At 36.9% G+C, this 27,905-nt stretch overlaps 2 protein-coding genes across 2 annotated transcripts; one reads left to right on the top strand and one right to left on the bottom strand.

The window, feature by feature from the left end:
* Positions 1–5,684: 5,684 nt before the first annotated feature.
* LOC136261118 (uncharacterized) lies at positions 5,685–7,070 on the bottom strand. The gene has a single exon (XM_066055087.1). The coding sequence runs from the start codon at positions 7,068–7,070 to the stop codon at positions 5,685–5,687; it is 1,386 nt and encodes a 461-aa protein (XP_065911159.1).
* Positions 7,071–9,009: 1,939 nt separating this feature from the next.
* Positions 9,010–26,880, top strand: LOC136261722 (sushi, nidogen and EGF-like domain-containing protein 1). Its single transcript, XM_066055769.1, has 8 exons — positions 9,010–9,151; positions 18,968–19,005; positions 20,090–20,212; positions 21,372–21,659; positions 22,811–23,081; positions 25,907–26,044; positions 26,165–26,371; positions 26,546–26,880. Exons 1-8 carry the CDS (start codon positions 9,058–9,060, stop codon positions 26,605–26,607), a joined length of 1,221 nt encoding a protein of 406 aa, XP_065911841.1. The 5' UTR covers positions 9,010–9,057; the 3' UTR covers positions 26,608–26,880.
* Positions 26,881–27,905: the final 1,025 nt, after the last annotated feature.

Here is a 27,905-nt window from a genome sequence, read left to right as displayed (position 1 = left end):
TGTTATGGAATTTTTCCAAATCTTCTTGCACCTATACATACAATGAAGTGCATCGGTCTGTTTAAAAGGCTTGTTCATCTACTTGTGCAGTTATTACCGGTACCAGTATACTTAATTCAGGTACACAATTTCCAATGAAAATGCTCTCAGATTCAATCTCGTATCATTCAAATTTCAAAAATTTTCACTTACAACATTATTATTCTATCACACATGCAATTGTGAGAGGGTGCATCATGTGCTTGGTTGTCTGAACCTGCCCAAACCTTTCCATTAGCAAATGCTACAAAGAGCCATATAATATCTAAAGGCAGTATATAAAATGTATTTTATGTGGAAATGTCTCCAAATTGCAGTATTTTAGCACCTATATTTCAAAATTTCCTGGGGGGAGGGGGGGGGGGGGGGCATGCCCCCAGACACCCGTAGTTCCAATTCCTCTACCCAAGAGATTAGTACCTTGAGTTAGCCCCCCCTTTATGAATCCTAGATCTGTCCCTGGGAAGACACGTCCTTATTGTTTAATCAATTATCACAACCAGGTAAGTTAATCATGTGCTCAACTGGTGGGCGTTAATTAGAATCGTCATCTTCATGACAGCTCAATAGTCAATACTAATAATTTGGTGAGTAGTTTAGTATAGAATAAACTTCACTTGTTAGATAATGCAACCACCCATGAAAAGCCGGTGATTGTGGGTTTCATAGTCTTCAGTTTGGTAGGGCACCAGCCAAATTTAGCAGGGGGCCTATGCCCTACAAAGTCCTGTTGTAGACACGCCACTGGCACATAAACTACAGCCAAATAGCTTTAGGTCTAGTCACGGTGAAGTATCAAACATGTCCGGGGAAAACAGTCGTATTAATCACAGATAGTCTACCGTGTTTTTCAGGTTTCTTGCAAAAATGAAAGCATAAACGTGATCCAACACGTGATCTGTAATTCAAATATCTCGAACTTGCAAGGCATTTAAAGTGAATATTCGCCGATCACTGTACACGTTCAAGTATTGCTAGTATTAGAGATTTCCAACTAAATTAAACAATTAACATTCCATGCATTCATTGGTATGACAAATGTTGTGCTATTTTTCAGGGTCATTTTAGTGCAAACCCCACCTCAATTGGTGGTTCCTATCAAAAGATAAAAGCAAAAGAAGTTGACAGTGTGATGATTTTTGTGTACAGTATTTTCAATGCTTTTTACATAATACGTATCACATGGCACCAGACACAATATTCAAAGTTCATAAATCTAGATAGGAAACTAATAATGACATGAAATTTTCACCACATAACTATTTTATGGAGAACAGCATATGAGCTAGGTAAAACCTCTAAAGAGTGACCACTTCTTTGTAGACTGACCACTCAGAATATTACATGAATAAAGCAAGTGATTCACAAATAAAACTGTGTGTATTGTGTAATACAGGTACTAAGTATACACAAGTACCCAATGCATTTTCAAGGATAACTAATTATAACTAGAAAAATCAGTAATATTATATAACATGGTAAGTAATGGAATCACAAATCACAATTAAAAAATATTTCGGAAACATGACAATCAGATAACAAAATGTAAGAGCAATATTATTAAAATAGATTTGTTTGGACTTTTATTTGTCACATTGTAAGCACTAAGGATAATAATTATTATATAACACAAAGACATCACTATAATTATACTACAAAGAGAAATTATAAATAGTTTCTGACCAAATTTACAATCACTGAAGCTGCCATAAAATGGATTAAAACAGCAGTAAATACACCAGAATATAACATCAGGTAAGTGTGGAGCCATGTAAGGCTGGTATCACATGCCAGTCTCCACTTTTGAAAAGATTATGCTCAACCTTGAACCTTATATTGCAATCCCGTGCAAGACAACAAACTGCTCACCTTCAAACTATACTTGCATCGATGCAGAGGGATGCCTTGAAGTCCAGGGTGATTGTAATGCTGAATTCTGAATAGTGCTAGATGGCGATTTACCTTTAAAAGGGCCATATTTTCGTCATAATCCAATGTCAATCGCCCTCCAATGGTCCTTCGTCGTCCATCAATCGTCCTCAACCTTGAACCTTATTTTGCAGCCATTTCCTTCCTAAGTTAGTGCTGTATCCTGTTGGTGAAGTTGAGCGAGAATTGTTTGGCATTCCTGTGCGTTTTGGAGGTCTGGGCATCAGTAGTCCTACCTTGACATCTGATGAGCAGTACACTTTTTCAAGAGAGCTGCTGCATGGCTTAATAGATTTGATTGATTTACCATCAAAACCCTGCTTTGTCTGAAGATGTAGTTCATCATCAGCATGAGATTTATCGTCATCTTTCTTCTGTCAAACTGAGAGCGATTGTTATCTAACCAATGGCACATATTCATTTATTAACAAGTTGATGTTGTGCTACTTCTAAAAACCAGGCGCCGTGCAGCTAGCTAACTCATCTGGAATAACTATAGACAGTATATACTACTATGAATTAACCATCTATGTATTACTACTTTACAATAGGGTAGTTTGGGTTGTGCAATAATGTAATTAGCTATTTCTCGTATTTCGTAATTCATGAAATATTCGTAATTCATTCAATTACGTTGCTATGCACTGCTAAGGAAGCGTTTGTTAAATAAACCGCTTTTACCAACATATTACGCACAAAACTATCTTCTAAACTGTTTTATAGTGTGACTAACGTGTTTTTTCCCCACAAATTCTCTCGACAAAGCCTCAAAGCTACTCTTCATTTTCGTTCGCGTACGTAAGGGATACGCCCCCTTTCAACTCGAAGCGATAGGCTATTCCTGGCAGTGTACGAGGCCTGCACCGTTGTTTTTCAGTTGCTAAATGCCTGAAAACCTCAAGGGGAAGGTAGTCTGAGGAAAGTCACCACACCCGTATTTCAGTCCGCCGAAAAGAAACCACCTCAGAGCAAAGTTCACCTGTGCAAAAGTTTAATACAGACTTCATTTCACTTTTACTTCTTACGTAAAAGCTGCTTTTACCGTTATTAAACGATTTTGCTCACGTGGGTGCGTACGGACAAACATAGGTAGATAGGTAGATAGGTAGATAGGTACACACACACACACTTTTACGAAAACAATTTCAGTAAACCAGGCGCACGCCCACAGCCGGCCTTCGGCCGGCTGTGGGCGTGCGCCTGGTTTAAAAACGCGTAATTAGAAAATACGGCACAGAGGGCATCGCGTAATTAGTGTTTTGTTGTCAAGGTGTAGTTGACAGTGTTTTTGTGTAGTTAGTAGTGCTTTGCTTGTACTGGACAGCAGTTTTGAACAAGGTTGTAATTAGAACACCAGCTGACTAATTTGGCAAGTAGCGGCTCACGCTTAGCTTAACCAACCAGCGGCTCACGCTGTGGTTAAGCTTGTTTGCATTCACTGAACATAATATTGCGTAACAATACAGAAATTTAGTTTTAAGGTTTGTGTACTAGCTGGTCATAAGTTGTTTAGAAATAGCAGTGTTATTGGATGACAAGTGATACTGAAGAATTACCATCAAACAACTTGTTACCGTGGGTCAATGAAAAAGATGTGCCTGGTGCTAGTTTGTGTGGAAGAGACCCATCCACTTTAACCATTCCACAACTCAAGCGCTGGTTACAATGCCGGCAAGCCTCTCTTAAGGGAAAAAAACCTGATCTTGTTGCTAGGTTAGATGAAAACTACTTGGTATATAGCTAACACATTGTGTCACAAATCACAGGGTAACAGCTTACATCAGAAATGGGTGGGATAAGGATGTTGTGAACCCTGAAAGTTGTCAAGGTGCTACTGTTAGTTTTTCATCACTGATTCCAGAAGATAGCTGGAAGAGGCTTAAAGATATTTATTCAGGAAGACAGCCAGAAGATATTTTTGTGTTCACCAATGCACAAATGATCAGTTATTTTTACTCTTGCAGATGGTGAACCAGCCAATGATGTGAAAGCATTGAATAATTCTGCTATGAGTCTGTTTAGGTGTGGGCACATCCAAGATATCATGATATCTCAGGCTAACAGTTTTTTGAACTTACATACCAAGTGCATGCCAGAGATGAAAAAGGACAAGATGTACAAGCTGTTCTTGCATTTAGATCCTGATATACTTGCTATAGTAGGTGCTGAGTGTGGATGTCCTGCTGGTAAAGGACCACATGCTAGCTGTAAACATATTGGTGCTCTGTGTTATGCTCTAGAAGAGTTTAGCAGGTTTGGTAAGATCCCTGGTTTCTTAACCTGTACAGACCAGCTTCAGTGTTGGGGTATACCACGAGAAAAGAAGTTGGATATCATACCGGTTTCAGGTCTTTCATTAAGAAAGTGCGAGCTGATGAAGGAAAATTGTAATAAAAAATCCAGGAGTGTATTTGATCCTCGACCACTAGAGTACCGCACAATGGACAGCAAAGCTCTTGAAGAGTTTAGATGTGGTTTGCTGTCATTTGGTGAACTAAGCGCTTTCCTAGACATCCTTCTTCCACCTGAAAAGAAAATTAAGCATGACCACACATATTCGTTACCACCTCAAAGTGAACATGAAACAAACTGGGCACTATTACCATCCATTGAAGAGAGTTCTACTTTTGAAGATGATGAATTGCCTGTAGTTCAAAGTGATGAAATGACCCTACAATGCCTTCTTGTTAAGCTTAACCCAAGAGTTACTCCTCATGAAAGACAAAGGGTAGAAATGGAAACAAGGAGTCAATCTTTGCAACCAGAATGGCACTGCTTACGCTACAAGCGGATAACAGGCTCTAAATGTGGAAGAATCCTGATTCAGAAGAAAAAAACAGTTGCACTGATTACATATTGTCTATACCCCAAACCATTAGATCCCTTACCTGCACCAATGGTTTGGGGACAGCACAATGAGTCCATTGCTATACAAAAGTACATTACATCCAAAAATCAAGTGACTGTTAAAAAATGTGGCTTTATTATCCATCCAAGACATGGTTGGCTTGGGGCATCACCTGATGGTCGTGTGGTTGACAGGCTGTGTAATGAAGCAGAAGGAATTTTAGAAATAAAATGCCCATTCTCCAAGCGGGATGTTACACCATTAGAAGCTTGCCAAGATATCAACTTCTATTGTGAAGCTAAAAATTCTGCAGTTACCTTAAAGAAAAACCATGCCTACTATCATCAAGTTCAACTACAGTTGTATGTTGGGTCAGATCTATACAAATGGTGTGACTTTTGTGTGTATACCACCAAAGGAATGTCAATAGAGCGAATTCTACCAGATCCAGCATGGCAATGTGACAGCATTTCAAAACTTGAGTCATTCTTTGACAATTATTTACTACCAGAAATTGTATGCCCTAAATACAAGTTTAACTATGTTATATAATGTTCACCCTGTATGTATGTACTGCAATAGAGTTAGAGTGATTTATTTGGGTATACACAGTGGGACATCCATTATTTGATCACAAATAAGTGGATTGGGGAATTGTATTCATTCACGCACAGAACTCTACTTTAATAGAACATACAATGGTTGTCAAAATACTCTAATAGAACAGTCAATCGTACTATGCATATTTGAGAGTTTAGACAATCGAAGACCTACTGTATGTATGTGTAATGGTGGATACCACCTGTAGTGGATAGCTACTTACCATTGTATGTTATTATGTATAATTTTTGTTTGATATATACATTTATTACTTACACAATGGTGGATTAAAGTTGGTGAGTACTGCACAACCAAAAAACACTTGATTTGCTGTGCCTCTAAAAGATGCTGGAAGAGCCCTATCAAATATGTGAAAATTTTTAAATTGTTCCATGGCTCGTTCCACATGAATGCGCAATGAAGCAATTCGCCTAGTCTCAACCAGCTCTGAATTACTTAGCTGCTCCTTTCCTTTCATAAAGGGAGGAATGTTTAATTTGACCCCTATTAAAGCCAAATCTTCTGCAATATCAAAGCCCCTATCAGCCATAACACTATCATTGCTTTCCAACAGTTGCAACAAACCAGACTTTCTGGTGAGTTCCTTGTCTGAGATACTTCCAGGATAAAGATCTGACACAAATGTCACTGCTCCAGATGGTGATATTCCTATCAAACCCTTGTAAGTATTATGGCTTTTATACTTGGAATATGTCAGTTGTTGTAATTCTGTGATGGCAGGTTGTTCAACAAAGATTTCTGTGGCATCCACAATAATTCTTGTGCAGGGATATTTCTCTTTAAAGGGTTTAGGCATATTAAGTGACACAAGCTCTTTTGGAGGCCAGAGTGGAATGTTTTTAAACTGAAAAAATAGAAAATTAATCCAGGTGTTGAAGATCCTGGAAACAGTAGACTGTGATATACCAAACCGATTAGCTAAGTCTTGTTCAAATAGACCCAATTTTACACGTACTAACACAAGAAAAAATTCATTAAGTGGTGAAAGTGCTCGTGGTCTTCCTTTATTTGTCTTCTTATCATTCTCAGTAGATGTGCTACCCCAGTAGTTCAGTTTGTTAACACATGGACCCAAGAAATTAAAACAAACCATTAACATGTGTAATGACGAAAATCCAGTGTAGAAATTAACTTTACTGTTATCATCCCGAATATTCTCCAGCCAAAAAAATTGATTTTTGTGTAATGTTTGGCAAGCTTTCTCTGATTTTTGTAGTTTTCTGTTTGTTTCTGATAAGGTTTCCTCTAGTGTTTGAAGGTCTTGGCATGTTAGATCAGTGTTCACTCCAATGTCACTATATTTAACTTCTTTGGGTTTTACTGCATTCTTCTTTTTTGTAATTAATGGGTGGCGAACAATTGGTCTGCGTGGTGGTGGTACTGTGACTCTGGTTGGTAATTCTGGTAACTTTAAAGTTGGATATTCATTCTTGTGCAAACGTCTTCTTTTTGCATTTTTAAGATGGTCACTGCAAATTCTGGTGGAAGTATTAATGGGTAAGTCAGATCTACCTTTTTTATGTACCCATACTTTCAGCAGTTTTTTGTTGTGCAGTGGTAAACCAAAATGGCTGATGTTGGTTTCACGGGTTGACCTGTTGCTACACTCAGGAACAGCACAGGAATTAACCATAATTTGCTATAGGTATCCAGAAGCAGTAGTATGAACTATATCTTCACAAGAGTACTATGTCTTGCTACACAATAGCTACGCCAGTTAATATGTTTAGTGTGAGCCACTACACAAGTGACTTGCCAACAAATTAGTCACTATGCCACTTGCCAACAAATTAGTCAGCTGGTGTTCTGATTACAACCTTGTTCAAAACTGCTGTCCAGTACAAGCAAAACACTACTAACTACACGAAAGCACTGTCAACTACACCTTGACAACAAAACACTAATTACGCGATTCTCTGTGCCGTATTTTCTAATTACGCATTTTTAATAAATGAATATGTGCCATTACAGTCCACACTTTCCAGCTGCCCTTCACCTTTGCATTGGGCTATTGAATGTTGCACCGAGAAAGGTTCTTCTTCTTGGCTTACTGCTCTTCGTCTAGAGCAGTATGGCTTTGCACTTCATAAGGGTGAGTTCATTGATGCCATTTGTTTAAGGTATGGCTACATACCATCACGACTACTATCTCACTGTGTGTGTGGCAAGGGTTTTAGCCTATCCCACGCCCTTAGCTGCCCACATGGTACCTTCCCGATTATTCGGCATAATGAAATTAGGAATCTGACAGCTAGTTTGATGTCTGAAGTCTGCCATAATGTCCAGATTGAACCACAGCTGCACCCTTTGTCTGGTGAGACCTTGCATTATCGCTCTGCCATTCAGGATGATGACACGAGGGTAGACATCAGGGCTTAAGGCTTCTGGAGGTGCCTATACCATCATACCTTCTTTGATGTGAGGGTTTTTAACTGCTTTGCAGCTTCTAATCGCTCCTCTATACACTATCTACTGTTTTCGAAAACATGAACTAGAGAAACGTCGTGCGTATAAGGAACGGATTCGGGAGGTGGAGCATGGGAGTTTTACCCCCCTTGTTTTTTCCACTTCAGGTGGCATGGGAAGGGCTGCTACCACAACTTATAAACATCTTGCCCGCCTGCTGAGTGAGAAGTGGAATTCCCCATATTCCATGGTGATGGGCTGGCTCCGTTGTAGTTTGGGGTTTTCCTTGCTCCGTTCTTCAGTTATGTGCATCAGGGGATCACGCTCAAGATCCAAGTGTCCGTGTGTGCCTCCAGCAGTTGATCTTGCTGTTGCTGAGGGGCACGTGCCTGCCCATTGAACCCTGGGCATGCTGTAGGATCTGTGTAGGTTCTTTTCTGTAGGTTCTTTTCTGTAGGTTAAAATAAAAATATTTTCTTAGAATTCTATAGAGATGTGCGGGAGGAAGGGAGTAACATTATAGGGCCGGAGGAAAAAACAAATGAAAAAAAATCGTCCTCCAATCAAAAACACACTGCATAATCGAAATCTACGGTTTGCCCAGGAACACTTTCTTCGTCCTCATATGCCACAGATTCACGCGGAAACACTCGGAAACTTTGGTTATCACCGGTGCCGTCTTCTTCCAATTAGAATTACGTACGCAATTATTTGTATGAGATTCCTATGGGATTTTTATTTCTCAAACTTTGATTTGACATATTTCAATAAATACCACATGGATTTTAATCCAATAAAGTACATTGCGAAGTACGAAGAACTGACTACCATTATCTGGAACGGCAGCTTGTGAAACATTTATTGAAGGTGTGTAATTTAAGTAGCAAAAATATGTGTGAAAAATTGGTTGGTTGGAAATCGCTACTAGTATGCTGCAAGTTGTTAGTTCGAAGCACGGATCACGTGTTTGATCACGTTAATGCTTTGATTTTCGCCAGAAACCTGAAAAGCACGGTAGCTAGCTAGCAACCACAACACTCAAAAGCTCCACACATGATAATTTTACACGTGACCCTTAAACCTCCTAAGTGCGGAACCCCGAAAAGTTCCTCCAATATAGCTAGGTGGAATTGGCCGGCACTACTTCAACAGCAATGTGGCTATGACAGTGACACTGTACTGCCTGCCGTCATCTTCAACCTGTTACGTACAAAATGACTAAACGATACCTAATCGGGGCCTTCATTGGGACGCTACTGTGTGGTCTAATGCTAGTTGTTCAGCCGGCTGTCCGCACCCATCGGCAAGGTAAACAGCTAACGCATGATAACTATACAAGAATAGATACATATGAACTTTAAATGTAGCTATCTACACGATGTTGTTGTCACTGATCGTACGTATGCTAGTTATACGTAGCTATAATATTATGGAGTGTGAGGTGCGAGATAAGCTTTAGCTATCATGCCAATATAATTGATATATAGCTATATATAAGTATATAGCTATATTTATGTGTCACAATTTATATAAAGGCATAAATAGACAAAAGGGATAGGGGACTAATTATTTACTGAAGTACATGTGAAACTCCAACAACGAAGATCACTCATACACTATGAAGCTAACTATGAAGTCCACGGTAGTAGCTTCGTAGTGTTATCATAAAGAAGGATTTTACGATTATTGCTATTATTTTTACAGCTACAGAACATGATTACAAAAATAGTGAAAGATCAATGTACCTACATTGTTGAGAGCTAGTTCCATACTGTATCAGGAATGAATTAATACTTGCAAGTATCTGTATTACAGAGCATTTCAGTTAGCATCGGAACATGTGTCTGGCACATTATAGTCAATAGTGATGTCTGAGGGCACACAAACACACAAGTCTACTAGTATCATAAATGCTGCGTGCACATATAGCTGTGCACAACAAACAATCATCAGCAAATATATTTACAGGCTTTCGTCGCTAGTATAGTTTCTGGTAAATCATTAATGTAGATAGAGAACAGACTTGTTATGAGGACTGTTCTGTGAACACCTGACAGGCAACAGGAATGCCATCTAAAATAACATACTGTGTTGCATCATTCTTAATGAGAGATCAAGTTTCTCAAATGCCCATTCTGCAATAAAAAGTGGCAAACTCTGTAAAAATTGTCATAACATTGTAATTGAGTCATAGATGATGAAACATTGTATTCAGTAACGTCTCACATGAACAAGAATGGTGGAAGCCATGCTGATACTACCTAAGATATTATTGGCCTCTGGTATTTGAATTTATGAATGTTTGGATACAATTAAAATTTCTTGGTACAGTATATAATCGAGGGCTGCTGTCCAGTGGTGTTAGCTATGTTTGCTGAATACCAGTCATTTGGAATAACCTATATAGGTCAAGGAAAATTTATAGGGTTTTAATTGTTTATGGGTTGTAAATGCCTAGATAAAAGTCAGACATGATTGGAAGGATAGCATAATAGCTACAGTACTCAAAAATGAGTATATGTACTGTAGCAAATTGTAGTATAATATGAAGAAGTTTGCTACAGCATGGTTATTGTTGTATGGCTGTAATATAAAGTAAAATTTCAAAGGGGTCTGGGGGTGCAACCCCCGGAATTTTTCCACATTGAAGGCTTGAAAACAGCCTAAAATTCACACTAGAAACAAGAAATATACTAAAAATAACAATGCAAATCTATACTGCAACTTTTCCCAAAGATTTTTCAAAACTTATTTTTCAGCAGGGGACCTTAGAATCGCCTATGCTACTGACTGACTGCCTGACTGACTTGAGGACTGACTGATGCCTTCAGACAAGCATAACTCAATAGCTAATGGCTAAGGCTACGGGCTTGATTTTTTTTACTGTTCAATGTTGCTTCGGCCCGAGAGGTGCCTTTTAGCATATCGCAGTATGTACAATGCATTCTTCATGGACTTACCAGTGTCCTCTTTTGTGTCCCATTCATCTTTGCTAACAGCGAAAAGTGTTGATTTGGTGGTAGCACGTGATGGCTTCCCTTTGTAACAGAAATTGTCCATATTTTTCATAGTGGCTATTTTGATAGCAGAGGTGCTTTGTGAACAGTTCCTGATTCGTACTGCTGTGTAATGGATTGAACATAGCTGACAACGAAGCGTAATGGATACTTCACTTTTCAGATGATAATTGATATAATTGGGGCATGTGGCACCATTTCTTTCTTTTGGTATGTGTGGATTGCAGACGTGCTTTTCGAACAGTTCCTGTGTAACAGTTTGAACATAGCTGACAATGAAGCATAATGGATACTTCACCTTTCAGATAATAATAGATATAGCTGTGGCATGAGGCGCCATTTCAGATGCGGTATGCATGGGTTCACCAGTCATAATAATTATTTACAAAAAAGGCAACAAACAACTGAATACACACAAAATTTTTGAATTTTCAACTAGAGTAGGGACCATAGCACATCGATAAACAGTACTAGTACTGAAACAATTTGGAGTAGTCCATGATATTAAATCACAGTAAAATGTAAATCCCTACTGTGTATTTCCATTATACAGTAGGGATATGACACTTCTTATTGTTTTACTGTGATTTAATATCATGGACTACTCCAACTTGTTTCAGTACTTTTTATCTATGTGCTGTGGTCCCTCACTGACTCTAGTTGAAAATTCCAAAATTTGTATGTACTTGTAGCACTATATATGTAAGCCACAACTTTTAGTTGTTGTTTATCCACCCAACGATATTAATGTCAACTGGCAGATATTAATTACAGTTTTAAACCAGATGTGGTTGAAGTAGTGACCAAGAATGCAAATTTATTAGTTTGCTTCAGCTAGTTGACAAGTGAAGTGAGAAGGGGTAATGTGTATTAAGTTTGTGCCTGTGTACATTATTGCAGAGTGCCCATTAATGTTTATTAAGTAAAATCAGTAATACGCTTCTCTGAAACAGCCAAAGCCATTTTACTCGTGGCTTAGTATTCACACTTCTATTGTCCACCATTCAGCTGGAAGTATGCAAGAAAGTGACTGTCAACCTTTTACTCCAATTTTCTTCTCATGTATCTCACTCTTGGATGTGCTCTTTAAATCTGACACACAATTTGCAGTATATCTATCATGAAGTATGTGTTGAGGAAATCGCCCCAAATTTCTATGAACTGGAATTCTTCTTAGCATCTCAGTGTTTGCAGATCGTTAAGTGTTCCACATGTGGTATGCAACTAATAACTCATGCATTTAGCTACATACTTGTTCTAGCTCCCAATTTTGCCATGTGCTGATGCCTTCATATAAATGCATGTTGCTACCAAATGGCATGCCATGATTGCAAGATGAGATATGTATTGTTCAACATTAGCATTTTAAAATGTGTTCCAAATCATACCATAATGATGTTAAGCAATGTATTACAGTGGTGGATACAGGGGGTTACAATGGTTTCAGTTGGAACCCCCTCTGAAAATAACGTACGTCTCTAATTTATTTATGATTCATATGGGTGACGATTTGCGATTGTGTACTAGGACTTTTTCTACTGGCCTTACTTCATACTTTTGCCTTTGAAATCAGCATTATGTCATTCAACAGCAGGTAGTTAGGTTTTGTTTTGGTCTTTGACTTAAAGCTGGGCTGAAGTTGCAATCCCAGAGTGGAACTCCCCTTTCAAAAGTCTGGATCTGCCCCTGACAGGTATAGGTAAGACATGCAGTGCTAGGAGTCTTCAGTGGATAAACAACCCGAAGGACTGATGTAATAATCACCGAGGCAGTGCCGAAGTGATTATTACATCATTCCTGAGGGTTGTTTATCCACTGAAGAATCCTAGCAATGCATGTCTTAGTAATTTAGACAATGGCCAGTGGTGACTGGAATTTTGTTATGAACCCACAAAGTACGCAATTTGTTTGTTGAAGTTTGTGGCTAGGTGTCTTACTAGGCTCCACCTGTTTACAGGTGTCTTACTAGAATAAAAATCCTGCATACTTTGCAAGTATCAAAGCATTCTTGACATGCCATTGTCTAATTACTTAAAACTTCCTCAACTTGAAACCCCTCTGAAAATTTCTAGATCCGCCACTGTATTATATCATACAGTATGATAGTATCATACAGTACGATAGTACCATACAGTACGATAGTACTGTATAGTAGGGGTTGGTAAGAAATCATATAGTTTTGTGGATTTTAGCACCTTAAAAATGACCTTGCAATAAGTTTTACCTCAAAAAAACCACCTCAGTACTGCTGTAATGATGCTGTACCTTGGTTAAACGAAGTGAAAAGTCGAATGTTTCGATGTAGTGAGTTTAAAAATATTGAAATTCACCTGGATTTCATCTACCTGCTTGCCTGCCTGCCTGTTGTAAGACCCGGTTGAGCTAGGTGTATGGCTCCAGAAATTTCAGACAGCTAATGTAATGACGACAGATTCACAAATCTATTGTTCTGATTACGTTCTGTCCACTGCACCATGCTGTTTGCTTTCATCATTCATTCAGTGCTTCATTCTTCTTGAAGGGTAATTAATAATTGTGAGACCTCATAGTTGTGGCATGCGCCAAAACTCAAACATGTGATTTTAATGAAGTGTGAGTACTTGTGTGTAAGTAGTACCCAAGAAGTTGTCTCTAGCATTTATTAACGCTGGGTAGTTGTTTTATATAGTCTTAATTACCAGTTTAGCTTTTTTGTGAGGTAGCTAGCTAATAATGTCCTTGAAGGGTGGATCCACCTCTGGATCCAGACTTCTAAAAGCAAGGGTTCCACTCTTAATGGTGGACTATCCAGTGATGCTTTACTATAAAATAATCAGTATTTAGGCTATTAGAAATGCAGCTGAAGCCTTTAACAGTTACTGTAATGGCTTTAAAAGACAAGATGATAATTATTTTAGAGGCACTTATTATGTACGAAGGTAACAGACAGCTGCTTCAAGTGATATTTATACTATGTGGAAAACAAAAAGAGTGTAATATAGCTAGCTAGCTAGACAAAAAAGGAAACAAACTAGCTATTTAAAAAATTTAAAAGGAAGTAGGGATTGGTATAATATACATGCTACAAAAAGTAAGGAAACAAGTTACAGCTGAAATGAGAAATGATCCAGCAGTAAAAAAATAAAGGAAACAAGATTAAGATTAATGCCTATACTACTCGCTAAAATGAGACACACTTTAATCCCTACTTTTGGCTAATTTGATGGTCTCATTTCAAGATGCTAGCTAGCTAAAAGTAGGCATTAAAGTGTGTCTCATTTTAGCAAGTAGTCATCTAATTTTGTTTCCTTACTATTTACTGCTGGATCATTTCTCACTGTAACATTTTTGAGCTTGTTTCATTACTTTTTGTAGCATGTATATTATACCAATCCTTACTTTCTTTTAAAATTTATAGTTTTTTAAATAGCTAGTTACTTACGTAGTGGGGGTGATAAATTTATTTTATAATAACTTTTTTTGCAAGTGCTGAGAATAGACATCAAGGTGGCGAGTAAGCAATTTGAAGCCAAACTTAGCTATTACTCTCACAGTATAATATTATTATGAAACCATGTTCACCATATTTTAAATATTTCGCCAAATAAGTGGTAAGGCTTTTCCTGGAATACTTGCTTGAAGTGCTTATTATTTGTGCATACCTACACTACAACTTATATTAACAGCATGGTTATAGCTATAAAATTATTTGCTACTGAGATATATTGCTGTAATGTGGTACACCTTACTGGATGACCTACCAATTTGCTTCATCATAAACTGTTTAATCTGGTTATGTATTGTGCCATAAAAGAAACCATTTAGAAGCTTTAATAGTCATCACTGACATAAGTGTAGGAGAGCATATAGTAATAACTATGATATTTTTGTTTGAGCATTTATCTGGACAAAAGCTCTATGATGAGAGATCAATATTGGTTAAGATGATGAACTCTCTGAATATCGATTATTGCTTCTCCTTTGACAGGTGTGCCTAAGCAATATCAATCAAAAGTTCAAGCACTGCATCACATCTACATGATTATAATTAGCTTGAGAATACACCCTATAAACCTGAAGTACTTTTCAACTGCTAATTAAGTCACTAACTTCTGGACCTGGCACAACATGTATATGATAATCAATACTAAACTATCTTTCAAATCAATGACTGGAACATGCAATCAAAATTTCAGATACTGATCTAGACTCCAATCAATGTATTTGTGCTTATGCAATTCCTGAGCACACCAGCAGGGCTGACTGCTCAGTAAACAATACTAATAGTAATAATAACAATAAATCTCATTTACAAGGGATATCCATATCATTTTATACATACTTTATGGCAAGTCAAAAGACACTGTGCTTCTTGGGTGGGTGATTGAATTTAGCATAGTATAGTGAAAAGTATGCTGCATGTGTACTAGCTAGTTCGCTGATAAGTCTAGGATATTTGTACAGTACATTTTAAAATATCAAAGTATTATGCTTGTTTATCAGTTACAATAAAATGTAAAATATTCAGATTTAATTGTTATTCACAATAGAAACCCTGTGTAGGAGACAGTCAGAAACATGATACTAAATTCTGTTGAATGCTGAAAATAATCCCAGACTTTACAAAAAATACTTCAAAACTTTACACTGTAGGGGTTGGAAATACTCTGTATTGGCACAGGGGATTTATGATGAGATACCACAGGTTTCTGTGTATGTATTGTATGTCACAATAATAAGAATCCTGTGCATTAAAAGGAGCTTCATTGGATTAAAGATTTTCTGTGCACAGTGGCGTAGCCAGACTTTTCGCCATGCCTGGGCAATGGGTGGGCAAGCCATTTCCCATGCAACACACGTACACATGTCCATCTTCATATGGACATCAATATAACATTTTAAAAATGCATTATGTATCATGCTACACTACTGCATGCAAGATGACTAATATCAACCTAATAGAAGCGAACGCCTAGCTAGCTATTGGCCTTCTAACATATTACATACATCTAGCTACATGTGTCTTAATACCAGACTACAAAGATTCTTGAATTAAAGCACGAGGCGCTCTATCACGTGATGACTATGCTCTGCCACTACAGTTGTTAGCCTAGAAAAGTGGAAACAAAAAGAAAAGAATTGCTGACTGAACAAGTACTCCATACCGTTTGAACTGAGCAGTATCCACACGGATAGATGGGTGCTAATTTCACAAATACCTCCAGACTGCTTTGCCTCCCGAGTTTTTACCACACCAATAGCTACCGTGATCACTTAATCCAAATGTAAACCGTCCATTCTTTGTCTTTCACTCCTTGCGACAATGCTGCGCGGTTTTTTGTAATCACGTGATCTTGCTTCTATTTATTGCCTCCTCTATTTGTGCACAATCAAGTTACTCGTAGGGAAAATCCCTTGGATAACCCCATCTCTGTTTAGCCAAAAAGAAGGAAACCATCGGCGAAAATGGCATGGTGAGTGTTGTATAAGTTGTGCTATACTTATTCTTGTACAGTGACTAGTTAAGTAACTTTAGCAAAATCTCGAGCTATCCAGCCCACGTCTTTATAATTACTCTAGGAGCTGATGGTGGGGCAAAGAAGTCTGATGCCCTGGCTTGCCCGGGTTTGGCTACGCCACTGTCTGTACATATTATGTATCAGTGCTAAGTTACTTTTCCTTATTCAGAAGCCATAGTTGCCTTCAAATGGAAATCTCCCTTTGTTGATTGTGAGTTGTGAACCCTTTGTGTGTAGCTTTAGGTTGATAATAGTGTAGGTAATTATAAGAAGCATGCTTAAACATGTCACTTGAATGTAAAACAATTGAGAAAAAAGTTGTTGGTACATATTGCAGTTTTAAAAAACTGCCATCAAAGTCACGGTAGCCACCTGTTCTTCCCTTTTCTTATTGTACAACTTAAGGTTAGCCTATATACATTTGTAGAAAATTATGAAACTAGTACCATGATATGTGATATGATCTAATGGTTGATTAGCTACAGGCTTGATCTCTTCATCACTCAACATTACTCGGTCAGGCTTGAGGTGTGCCTTTTCGCCAACTGTTATCACAGAGTCCTAAAATCTAACCTGTTGGGACACTGGCTTGTCCCTAGGCTCCATCACCCCACACAATGGCATCTACATTATCTTCTGTGTTGGTCAAACTTTCATTTCCACACTTGTCTCACCCCTCACTCTCTGGCCTGCCACACCACCCCTGGGGAAAACAGTATAGGGGTCAGGAAATAAGTTTCTCCCCTTGTAAATCACAATGAATGTCCAAATCTTTCTAGGAAAAACGAGTTGCAAAACTATACAACATACCATAGGAAACTTAAGAGTACCCAAGCAGTACAAATCTGATCCCTTAAAATGCCTGTGTCTGGCAACATTAAGTATCAAGTCACCCTGTAGGGAGATCAGCTTGAAACCAATTCACCCTGTAGAGAATTCAGCCACACTTAAGAAATTTTGATGGCAGGTAATTAGAATTTTTGAAAGGGCCTTTCTCTTACAATGGCCCAGTTAATAATAAAAATCATCTTGTACAGAGTTCAGCTACAAGCAATTAAGTCACCCTGTAGAGAGCTCAGCTAGAAACAAGTCACCCTGTAGAGAGATCAGTTAAAAGCAAATCACCCTGTAGAGAGTCCAGCTAGAAAAAACTCACCCTGTAGAGAGATCAGCTACAAACAAGTCATCCTGTAAAGAGTTCAGCTACAAACAAATCACCCTAGTGATATCAACTCACCCTGTAGAAAAATCAGCTACAAATGAGTCACCCTGTAGAGAGTTCAGCTACAAATAAATCACCCTGTAGAGAGTTCAGCTATGAAAAAATCACCCTGTAGAGAGTTCAGCTACATTTCAAGTCACCAGTAGAGAAATCAGCTGTACAAGTTATCCTGTAGGGAATAATTAGCATGTAATAAATATAATATGTATCATATAATTTGTATATTTACTGATAAAATCAGAAATAGTTAAAGTATTAAAGATCTGTTTTATCTTTTTCTTCTTCCTGTGGTAAAGAAAAAAGTGGTACGTTAAAGCCCAAACCTGGCCATAGCCCAGTTTTGGGGTATACAAATACAAAAAGATGTGATATCTAATCCAAAACAGCCAAGCTGTAAAAAAAGTGCGGCCCCCAAATAGGCTATTGTGAAAAAAGATGTGAAATCTAAGGTGGCAGCCAAGAAATGGCTGTGATGGTAGGTTAATGGTAAAAATTTAAATAAAGACAATTCAAGCGAATTTGGTGCTGCTTGATTTTGGTGCCAAATTCACCTGAATTGTTGTTATTAAAATTATTACCATTAACCTACCATCACAGCCATTTCTTGGCCATCACCTTGGATTTCACATCTTTTTTCACCATAGCCTTTTTCGGGGATGCACTTTTTTTATAGCTTGGCTGTTTTGGATTAGATTAATTATTCCTGAAGATTATCCTATTATTCTGGAATTATTCCTGATTCTTTTTGCCACCAATTATTCCCGCAGCATAATATATGCATGCCTAAATCAGTCCAGTTACCTAGTAGTAATATTTTATAGCAAATAATCACTCTTTAGCAATGTTTCATTGTTAAAGCTTACCATTAGGCCTTTTGAAATGCAACTAAAACATTAATTTTAAAAGTAGTTGTAATAGCTTTAAGACATAAAACAATAAGTATTTATAGTGGTGCTTATTGAGTATGAAGATGCTGAGGTAGCCCTTTCAAGTGATTTTGCAGAAAAAGGGTAAAAGAATAATAGTTGTCTTACCACTATAAATGTTTGTAATAAGAATAATAAACTGAATTTGGGTTACTAGAATTTTGTTAGCAGCTCATCAATTAATTTTCAGGCTCTTCCAAAAGGGGGTTCCATGGAACCCTTTGAACCCTCCTAGATCTGCCTCTGGCAATGGTAGAGTCTTAATAGCATTACATGGAGTGACTATTAGCAACCCTTAATTTCACAACTTTTAAAGGCTTAGTTTTATAAATATGGCTATATTCCTTTTACCATCAGGTTGCTTTTCCCTGTATGTGTACATGTATTAATATTAATGCTATTTGCAGATACAAAGATATATGTATATGCATGCATGCAGTTACAGTAATTTGTTTTTATAGTGGATTGCAACCCAGAATTAGCAACATGCGTATCTGAGGTATGAATGTGTTTAGATTTTCATATGAAATATTGATTCTAATGTTTCAATGATTGACTGCTCCAATAATTGTTACCTATTGTAGCTTCATGCATTCCGACATAATGCCTAAAATTTTGTCAGAATAATCAGCAGATTCCTAGTAATTGTAGACAAACTGCAGATGTATTGAATGTATCATCATTTTCTGATGCTATAGTATGTTCGCATTGAGCTGAATCCTGAAAAACAGCTAAAATTTAAAAGTAGATTTTTTCTCAACGGAGTTAACATTTCAGCCAACCAGATGATTATTGGTAACAGCAAAGGTGTCAACAACAGACACGTACGGTTTGGCTCCATTACAAGTTTGGGAAAGGGCTGTAATGGACACTGTACTTATATGGCTTCCCCATAGGAAATGTATTGTGAAAATTTTGATTGGCTGTAAATATTATATTAAACATTTAAACAACAAGATTTTGAAATATTTTTAGCAGGTCAAGTAGTACTACCAATCAGCCAAATTTCAAGATTGTGTGTAATTGCATCCATGAGTTATTAAATGTTTTTGAGGATTCAGCTCAACGTGAACATACTATAGCAAGTAAACTAAAACCCACATTTAATGCTCCGTGTTGCTTAACATAATGTGTCAAAGCATATCATATCTTTGAACTGGTTCTGCATCATAGCTATGAGCAAACTGCTTTCCTATGATATTGCCGGGGAAATATGCTAGTTAAACCCTGAGCGGCACTTTGAATGCCCATGCTAAAGTGGTATATATAATATGATCACAGTTGACATAGGTAGACAGTATTGTGAGGGGCTAAATTCAAATGTGTAGGCTAAAAAAGCTGTATTTTACATAGGATAGTGCATGGGTGGACTGTTGCATTTGAAAAGTTGTTACTTAGTAAAGGCGTGTTATAGAGGCCTAGTATTATTTTTACGCATGGCTATGACAAACAGGCAAAAGCACAAACTAGCCAATAGCGTTAGATATGTTTTATGTCATATAGAAGTATTTTTTGATACACTTATGTAGCACAATGTGTATTTTTTAAATTGCTACTATTATAGTGCATTTCTATTTTAATAGTTTTACCCATATGGGCATGGCACAAGTGACAGTGTAATAGGGCCCACTGTTGATGGCTCTTCATTGCCAATTGAACTGGCAGAAGATTTCATCTTTTTTGGCCAAGCTTACAGGAGATTATTTGTATGTGAAACATAATGTAGTGAGATGTGTTACTGTGTATGTGTATAATTAAAATTTAATTATTATGTTTTGTATACTGGTTACATTTGTTAGGACATATATAATTATTTTGTTTAAATATGCATTTGAGACATTACTTTTGCAGAATGTGTATGCACTGATTTGACAATGATGTAACAGTAAATTGGTGTGGTGCATATGGAAATAAAAGTTAACAAAACTGTCATTTAACATTTGTGACCAGATCTGCAAAAAGGGGTCATATAGCCTTTCCAAATTCCTAAGTTTGAATAATAATAAATCCTAACCTATCACCTTCAAATTATACCAAACAATAGTGCTATGTTAAGGGAGTACATGGCAAGAACTTTTAAAGGTGGCACCATATATATTCGCAATGGAAGTTATGGGTAGCAAGTACATACAATCGGAAAGGTAGGCTTGAGCCAATTATGCTTTGAAAATTGCCTATTATGCTTTTGAGCAGTGCTCAAAAATTCAGCCTATTATGCTCAAAATTACGTTCTCAAAATCTAGATTATGCTCGAGCGCTGACTGTTTTATTAGAGTATATCTGCATTTCCTGACTGCTGTATTAGAGTAAGTGACTGCTCTATTAGAGTATCTCGATCTTATTTCCATAGTGTGAATAATCAGTCAAGAAATGGTAAAAATAATAACATTGCAAGGTTTTTGATATGAAATGCAGTAATAATGTGCAGCGTGTTCATGTTGTGCAATATTGTTGGCACGCGCATTGCGCGTTTTAATTATAATTCTTGAAAATCGTCCTATTATGCTTGGCATAATGCTTGATGCTTTTGCTAGCCTATTATGCTTGAAATTATGCCGGCATAATTGGCACAAGCCTACGGAAAGGCTATAAGACTCCTTTTGCAGATCTAGTGACATTTTAAAACTGTACTCTCTTTATGAAGCTCCTCCCCCACAGCCTTGCACATACCATAAAATGTAGTTGTCAATTTCTCAAAATCAATTAGATAAACTTTTTGTGGTTAACTATTCACATTAGCTAATAAACCTTAATTTCCACGCCTATTATATCATGTAATGGAGATTAATTGTAATGGAAATTAATTATAACCTTTATTGTGTACATGTATAACTGAATGATTCCCAATACTGCTACTTTATACAGGTTAACAACAATGGACACATTAGCTTTCGGAGTGGTTTCAGCACATTCAACCCTAGTACATTTCCTCTTTTATTCTATGATATTCCTTTAATTGCCCCATACTGGGCTGATGCAGACACTAGTCAAAATGGAAGTGGGACTGTATTTTATCGAGAGACTACTGATTTTAATTTACTTCAGAGGTTTTCCAGAGAAATTCAAAATGGGACGTCGATGTCATTTTTTCCTTCTTGTTTGTTAATTGCTACTTGGGATGCCATTGGTTACTTTGATGGCAGGACTGACAGAGTATATAGTTGTGTGCATAATGACTATAATGTTTTATGTATTTGTATGCACATCTGGGCCTGCAAAAATATAGCATGTGGGCACATCAGATTTGCCTACTTTTTCAAACTTTCACCAAACTTTTTACATCATCATGCCATGGCCATGCTATTTCAGCTATTATTAAACATTTTATTACAACTCACAGAATGCAATAATTCAATTTCAGCACTGAAATATTATCTGGGTGTAGTTTGTGCTCACACTCCAGGCCCAGTCACATATAATTGTACAATCAAGACAGTGTGTCCCTACTGCAGTGTTAACAGAAACCTTAAACAAAGCAATACCACATAATCTCTTTTTCAAATTTTAAAAAGGAACAATTCTTTAGGTTTAGTGGTATCCAAATGTGAGAGTGATTGCCTTGGACATTCTTGAATAATAGCTGCCACTTTGATTTGGAAAACAATTACATAACATGAAAACCAAATATGTGTAGCAAAAATATGATTGAGATACTCTAATACAATGTTCATATTGCTAAGTAATGCATTCCATGTTGACTGATATGGGCTGTTATGCTTGTAGCCTCAAACCTGACTGTAGATTGGTTTTGGTAACATGTAATTGAATGAACTAATTATATAATAATAAATTTAGAGCAAAACAATGAATCTGTGGTAAAAGGTATGACTATCAATGAGATTTTAGTAAAAGCCAATGTTGTAGTTAAAGAAAGCGGTTGAGATAAAAGACATAGCACGGGAGTCCAGTTCATGGGAAATAAGCCCTAGTTAAACAGCAATTCCATAAGGCAAAACCTGCTCTTGATCATGCAAAAATACAGAATGCTAAATCCCATACTGTACTTTTATTTTTTAATATAATTATACACATGTTGTATATATATATATAGCACAGTAAAACCTCACTGAGCAGCCACCTCTTTAATAAGACCACCTCATTATAGTGAACAGATCATGTAGGTCCCAAACATGTTTAAGGTATACTTCATGACAGCACTAATTACATCACCATATTAGAGGCTATATTTTTTGCTTCCTAGGTGGTCCTATTGATGAAGTTTTCACTGTACAAAATAGTTGGTACATAGTTCTGCTTGTATTTACATCATAAAGTTAATCCAATTCCTACTTATTTGTATGTAGAGGAACACATTTCAGTGTGTACTTGCCACCAACGGAATGTTGTCTTTTATGATATTCCTGTATGCTGATGGACTAATACAATGGACTACTGGTGATGGTTCTGGTGGAACAAATGGACTTGGTGGGAATGCGGCAACTGCTGGATATGATGACAATGGAGATAACTTCTTCAACATTCCAGGATCAGGGACTGCAGAGATCATTAATATTACTCAAACCAGCAATGTTGGCATTCCTGGAATGTGGATGTTTATTACTACTAGCATGCAAGGTGTGGTATATAACATAAAGTACAGTAGGTCTTAATCGTAGTAATCCAAAAATAAATCCGTTTTTTCAAAAATGCTGCCATTATATTAACAATCTCTGTAGAAACATTTCGTGCGATGAAATCTTTATGTACCTGTTGCCTAAATTGTATAAAAGAGAGTGAATAGCTGTGCTTGTTATAATCACTTTTGTAATTAATACATTGTGACCATGCCACTTGACAATTTATTGACTAGGAGAACTTCAGCAGAATATTGATTCAAACAGTAACACCAATATACTGCAATAAAGCAGTCATCATAATACCACAGCCTGTAAATTGTAGTTTTAACTAGTGTCTCTCGTTATGCAAGTATATAAAGGGACAACTAGGAATTTAAATTGAGTAGGGATCACAGAAACAACATGTAATGAAACAAGGAAGGTCACCTACACCTGTAAATACACTATATATATATATCGTACTTTAGCCACTTAACTTGTCAGTAGTATAGTTAGAACTGAATTAGGCATTATTTGTCTGCTAGTATAGCTGACAGTGTGGGTGACCTCCCTTGTATAAATTCCTGATTTTCTTTGTTTCATTCATAATAGCTAATAATGACTAGCATACCGCATCAAAGATAGGGTCCTCGATGAAAATGTTGACTTTACCCAAAGAAATTATTAAACGATGTTTAGCCCGTTATGCTGTAGGTAGTTTGAACCACCAGAGGCACAATCATTATAGTCAGAAAATTAAGTACGTCTTATTTTCATGCATTTCATAATTTGCAATAAAAATGTGGTTGTGTAAGTTGCAAGAAGTGATTTAAAAATTTTTATTTGGCTGAATGTTATGTTGTCGTACCTGTACAGGAATGGGTAAAATTAATGTCTAGCTGCATAGATCACTGTCTTTGAGTAGGCATCATTTTTGTGCTGCTCTGGTGCCTATGACAAGAGAAGTGCTATATCTTCCTCATAGCATAGCAATACATCTGGATGTTCATTCAGACTATACTACAAGTTTGAAATTAATTTATGGTAGCTAGCTATCTGAGTGTGTGACAACACTGGATTGTATAAAATATTGACACCGATGTGTGCACATCAGTACTTTCTGTGGTATTTTAAAACTTGAGTTGGTGATACTGTTTAGTGGTGCAGTATTGTAATTACTGGATTGTGTGTACTGTGTAGCCTTTAAAAGCCTGCAAATCTAGCCTTGCTCCCTGAGTCTTAAGTCCCTGAAATTTGCTTAATGTCACTGATTTCTGCCAGATAGTAAACAGTCTTGGATTCATTTCAAATAAATAGACCATCTGAAGCCCTTGCAGGTATCTGCACTATGTCACAGCATTTTTGATGCTCCATGCAAACATTGGTGTGTTTATATATTCTCTCTCTAACTATAAACATCACACCTCCTGTTTTGTGATGGTTCAAACATCAATGTAGTAAGATAAATATCCTGCATTGCATTTGGTGTAAGTTGATTTTTATCAGGAGTTTGATAGCACAGCAGTGTTGTAGAATATTAGCTCAGTTTCTAGCTACTGCAAAGAATGGCTTGAGCTTTTTTATTACCTAGATGTTATACAGGGTTGCTAAGATCAGCTAATGTGCATAATGTCTTACCATCTACGATGAAAAAGCCAGATCTTCCTCACCGTAAATAATATAAAAAGAATCTAAAACAAATGTAAGACTAAATGGTATCTGGCTGGTGACGATGGTGCCATACTAACATCACTTCAGGTTGCCGACAATACACATAACTGTAGATAACATTCAACTAACGAGAAAGTCTGACATAGTTCTTTGCAAAACCTTCACTTACAATTCCACCTTTTTACAAATCACACAAAATACACCAAAATACGTTGTGCTAATTTCTATATCTAAAACACTATCAGCTGCTGTTTAAATATATCAGCACAACAAGTTAAACATCTGGCAGTGGTAAAGAATTTATTTAGTGAATGTTGATATTTCACATTGAGCACCCTAGCAAAGGAAAGAATAGTACTAACCTTATCATCAACTTAATTTTGCATCAGAATGTGTCTCAATTATCAATCACTGAAACAGTAACTGGAAATTTCGCTTCATTTTTAGTACTATGTTCCATCCATTACAAACCATGCACACAGTACGACAAATGCCTCTACAATCAATCTAGTCACTATGGAAAATATGAATGATTACTGATGTTCTATATAGAAATGAGGCACAAAATAGGGGACAAAAGTAACTCAATTGATTCATACACTTTCATACACTAGTTACTGTGGTAGGTAGAAATGAATGTCACTGGCCTAAGTGATGTTGAACAGTGAGGAAATATATTTTCTAGCATTAACCATAGTCGAGTTATGCTTAACTAAAGGGACCAGTTAGTAGTTAGTTAATCAGTTGGTTAGTTGGTACAAAATTTAGTTATATAAATTAAACTCACTGAAAGCATATTAAGTCACTTAGTAGGTGGATTTGGGCTTGATTACATGAAACCAATACTGCTAAGCTGTTGTGAAGGTCCATGATGCTGCTTTTTTGGTGGAATTTTTAGAAAAGTGCAAACCAGCGTAAATACTACTGTGGCAGTACTGTATGGTACTAAAACAAAATGTAAAGCAATTAGTATAGACATAAATGTTATTGTACATTTAAAATCCAGTAGGATAATTGCCCTAAAATTTACTGAAACAATAGACATAAGAGTAACGCAGAGCTCTGTGGGAAATCCCTATATAATGAATGACAGAAAATTTCATAACCTTATTTAAAAAGCATTGGTTACACAATTTCATATTAAAAGTTACCTATATGTGTCAAATTTTCTAGCCATTACCATTAGTTTCAGTGAGTCAATTTACAATGTTAATGAAAATGATGGACAAGTCGAATTGATGCTGGTTCTAAGTTACCCATCATCAAGTGATATTACCATCCGTATAGACACCATTGATAGAGAAGCAACTGGTGAGACATTGACATATCTAGTGTTGCGTGATTCAGTAATGAGTAAAGCCCACACGTGCATATGCCCACACACAATCAATCACAGCACTTCCATTAAGTTCACTTTGGTTTGTTCTATAGTTATGGACCAGGACTACTTTAGTGGACCATACTCCATTGTATTTCCTGCCGGAATTACAGAATCTATGTTCAATATTTCCATAATCGATAATGATGTCTTAGAAGAATCTGAAAGATTTGAAGTCATTATAACCTCTTCATCACGAAATAGTAATGTGACCAGTGGTGAAATTGGTAATGCAGTAGTGATCATACAGGACAATGATGGTGAGTTTTGTGTGTACAAGTAATGTCCGTATTTACTTTCCAGTACCAGCTTGTTATTTCATCCAGTTCTGAAATCATAGCCTTTGGAATTGCAGTTCCAATTCTGGAACTGGAACTAGTACTTGAACTGGAAGTGATCACATAATAAAATAGCACTGATTAATGTTTCAATAGCAACAGGTTGCATAACTACAATCAATGGACTGGACTATTGGTGGACAGGACAGCTGTACTGAGTGTACTCATTCTTTTTCGTCTTTTTATAGCAAATATTCTGGCTTAGAGAACCCATTACATTATTAGAGTTAATTCTTCCTCCTACAGTATGGTCTTGAGGTTGAGCATAGCTGTACTAGTACTGCTAGAAACGAGCTACACTGAAAGTGCGAGTAGAATGTGGATCTATCAACTTTGCTACATTGTCTGTTCATTTTCTAGAGTTGTACACAAATAACAACATTTTGTAGAGTAAGTATTGTTTGTATCTTGAATTATGTTCTTGCAGAATATAATAGCTACATATGCATCACTGAGTTTAAAAGTACAGTGGGTCCACCATTTTTCTGACCACAGTTCGATCACGATTATGCTCAGATGGGCGAATTTGTCTGGATAAGTGAATTCCAATCATTTATTATACAGAGCTCTCTACTCTAATAGAATACCCTAATAGAGCACACAGTAGTTGTCAAAAAACTGTCATCCGTATTGTTCGGATAATTAAAGTCCAGACAATCAAGATCTTATAGACCTTATTCATTTAGAACAGTAAGCGCCCTCTGATGTCACACAAAGCTATACAAGGCTCCCCATTTTCCATGGTGATGGCTTTTCAGATGCCATTTTGAGTTCTAAAACTCTGTGAGCACAACAGTTGCTATCATGTTACCATAGTTGTGGTACTGCAAATGGCAAATTTGGCAGAGAACTATGATGTTACTATGGTTTTGGTACTGCAATTGGCGAATATTGGCAGACAACTCCTTCGCAATGGGTTATAAGTGCTAGGAAATTAATTCATTGAATAAGGTCTATTGTAATCAAAGCCATAATAAATAAAACAATGTCAATTTGGTTCCACTTGGGGTACTTTGTGATAATAAGCCACTCTCTGGGGTTCCTACAAATATAAATACATGAAATTAACAAGGAGAAAACATCCTGACCACTTGGCAGACTCCTGTAAGTGTTTAGGCATAAAATCGGATGGTTGTAGGTTCAAGGCTGCCCATGCCTGGTCCAGTCATGGATTTTTTCTCCTTTCTGCATGTTTCAAATGTACTATATAAATATAACATCTTTAAACAGGCTGTAGGACCATGTGTCCTACAGACCTTCAGCACTTGGGCTGTAAAACCATACTAAATAAATAAATTTTTTTCAATTGGGATTGCAGATATTGCCTGTTTCCCAGACATGGTAATGTGATAAAATGCCAGACACATAATTTTCAGACAGAGCAACCTTTTATGGTTATTTTGGTAATTCTTGAATTTAAGTAGGTAGAAAAACAACTCTTTAGACTCCTGTATTT

This window comes from Dysidea avara, chromosome 7 (assembly GCF_963678975.1).
Source record: "Dysidea avara chromosome 7, odDysAvar1.4, whole genome shotgun sequence".
In the NCBI taxonomy this organism is placed as follows: domain Eukaryota; kingdom Metazoa; phylum Porifera; class Demospongiae; order Dictyoceratida; family Dysideidae; genus Dysidea; species Dysidea avara.
The sequence above is the reverse complement of the archived record's forward strand: the minus strand, read 5'-3'. Positions and strand labels throughout refer to the sequence as shown.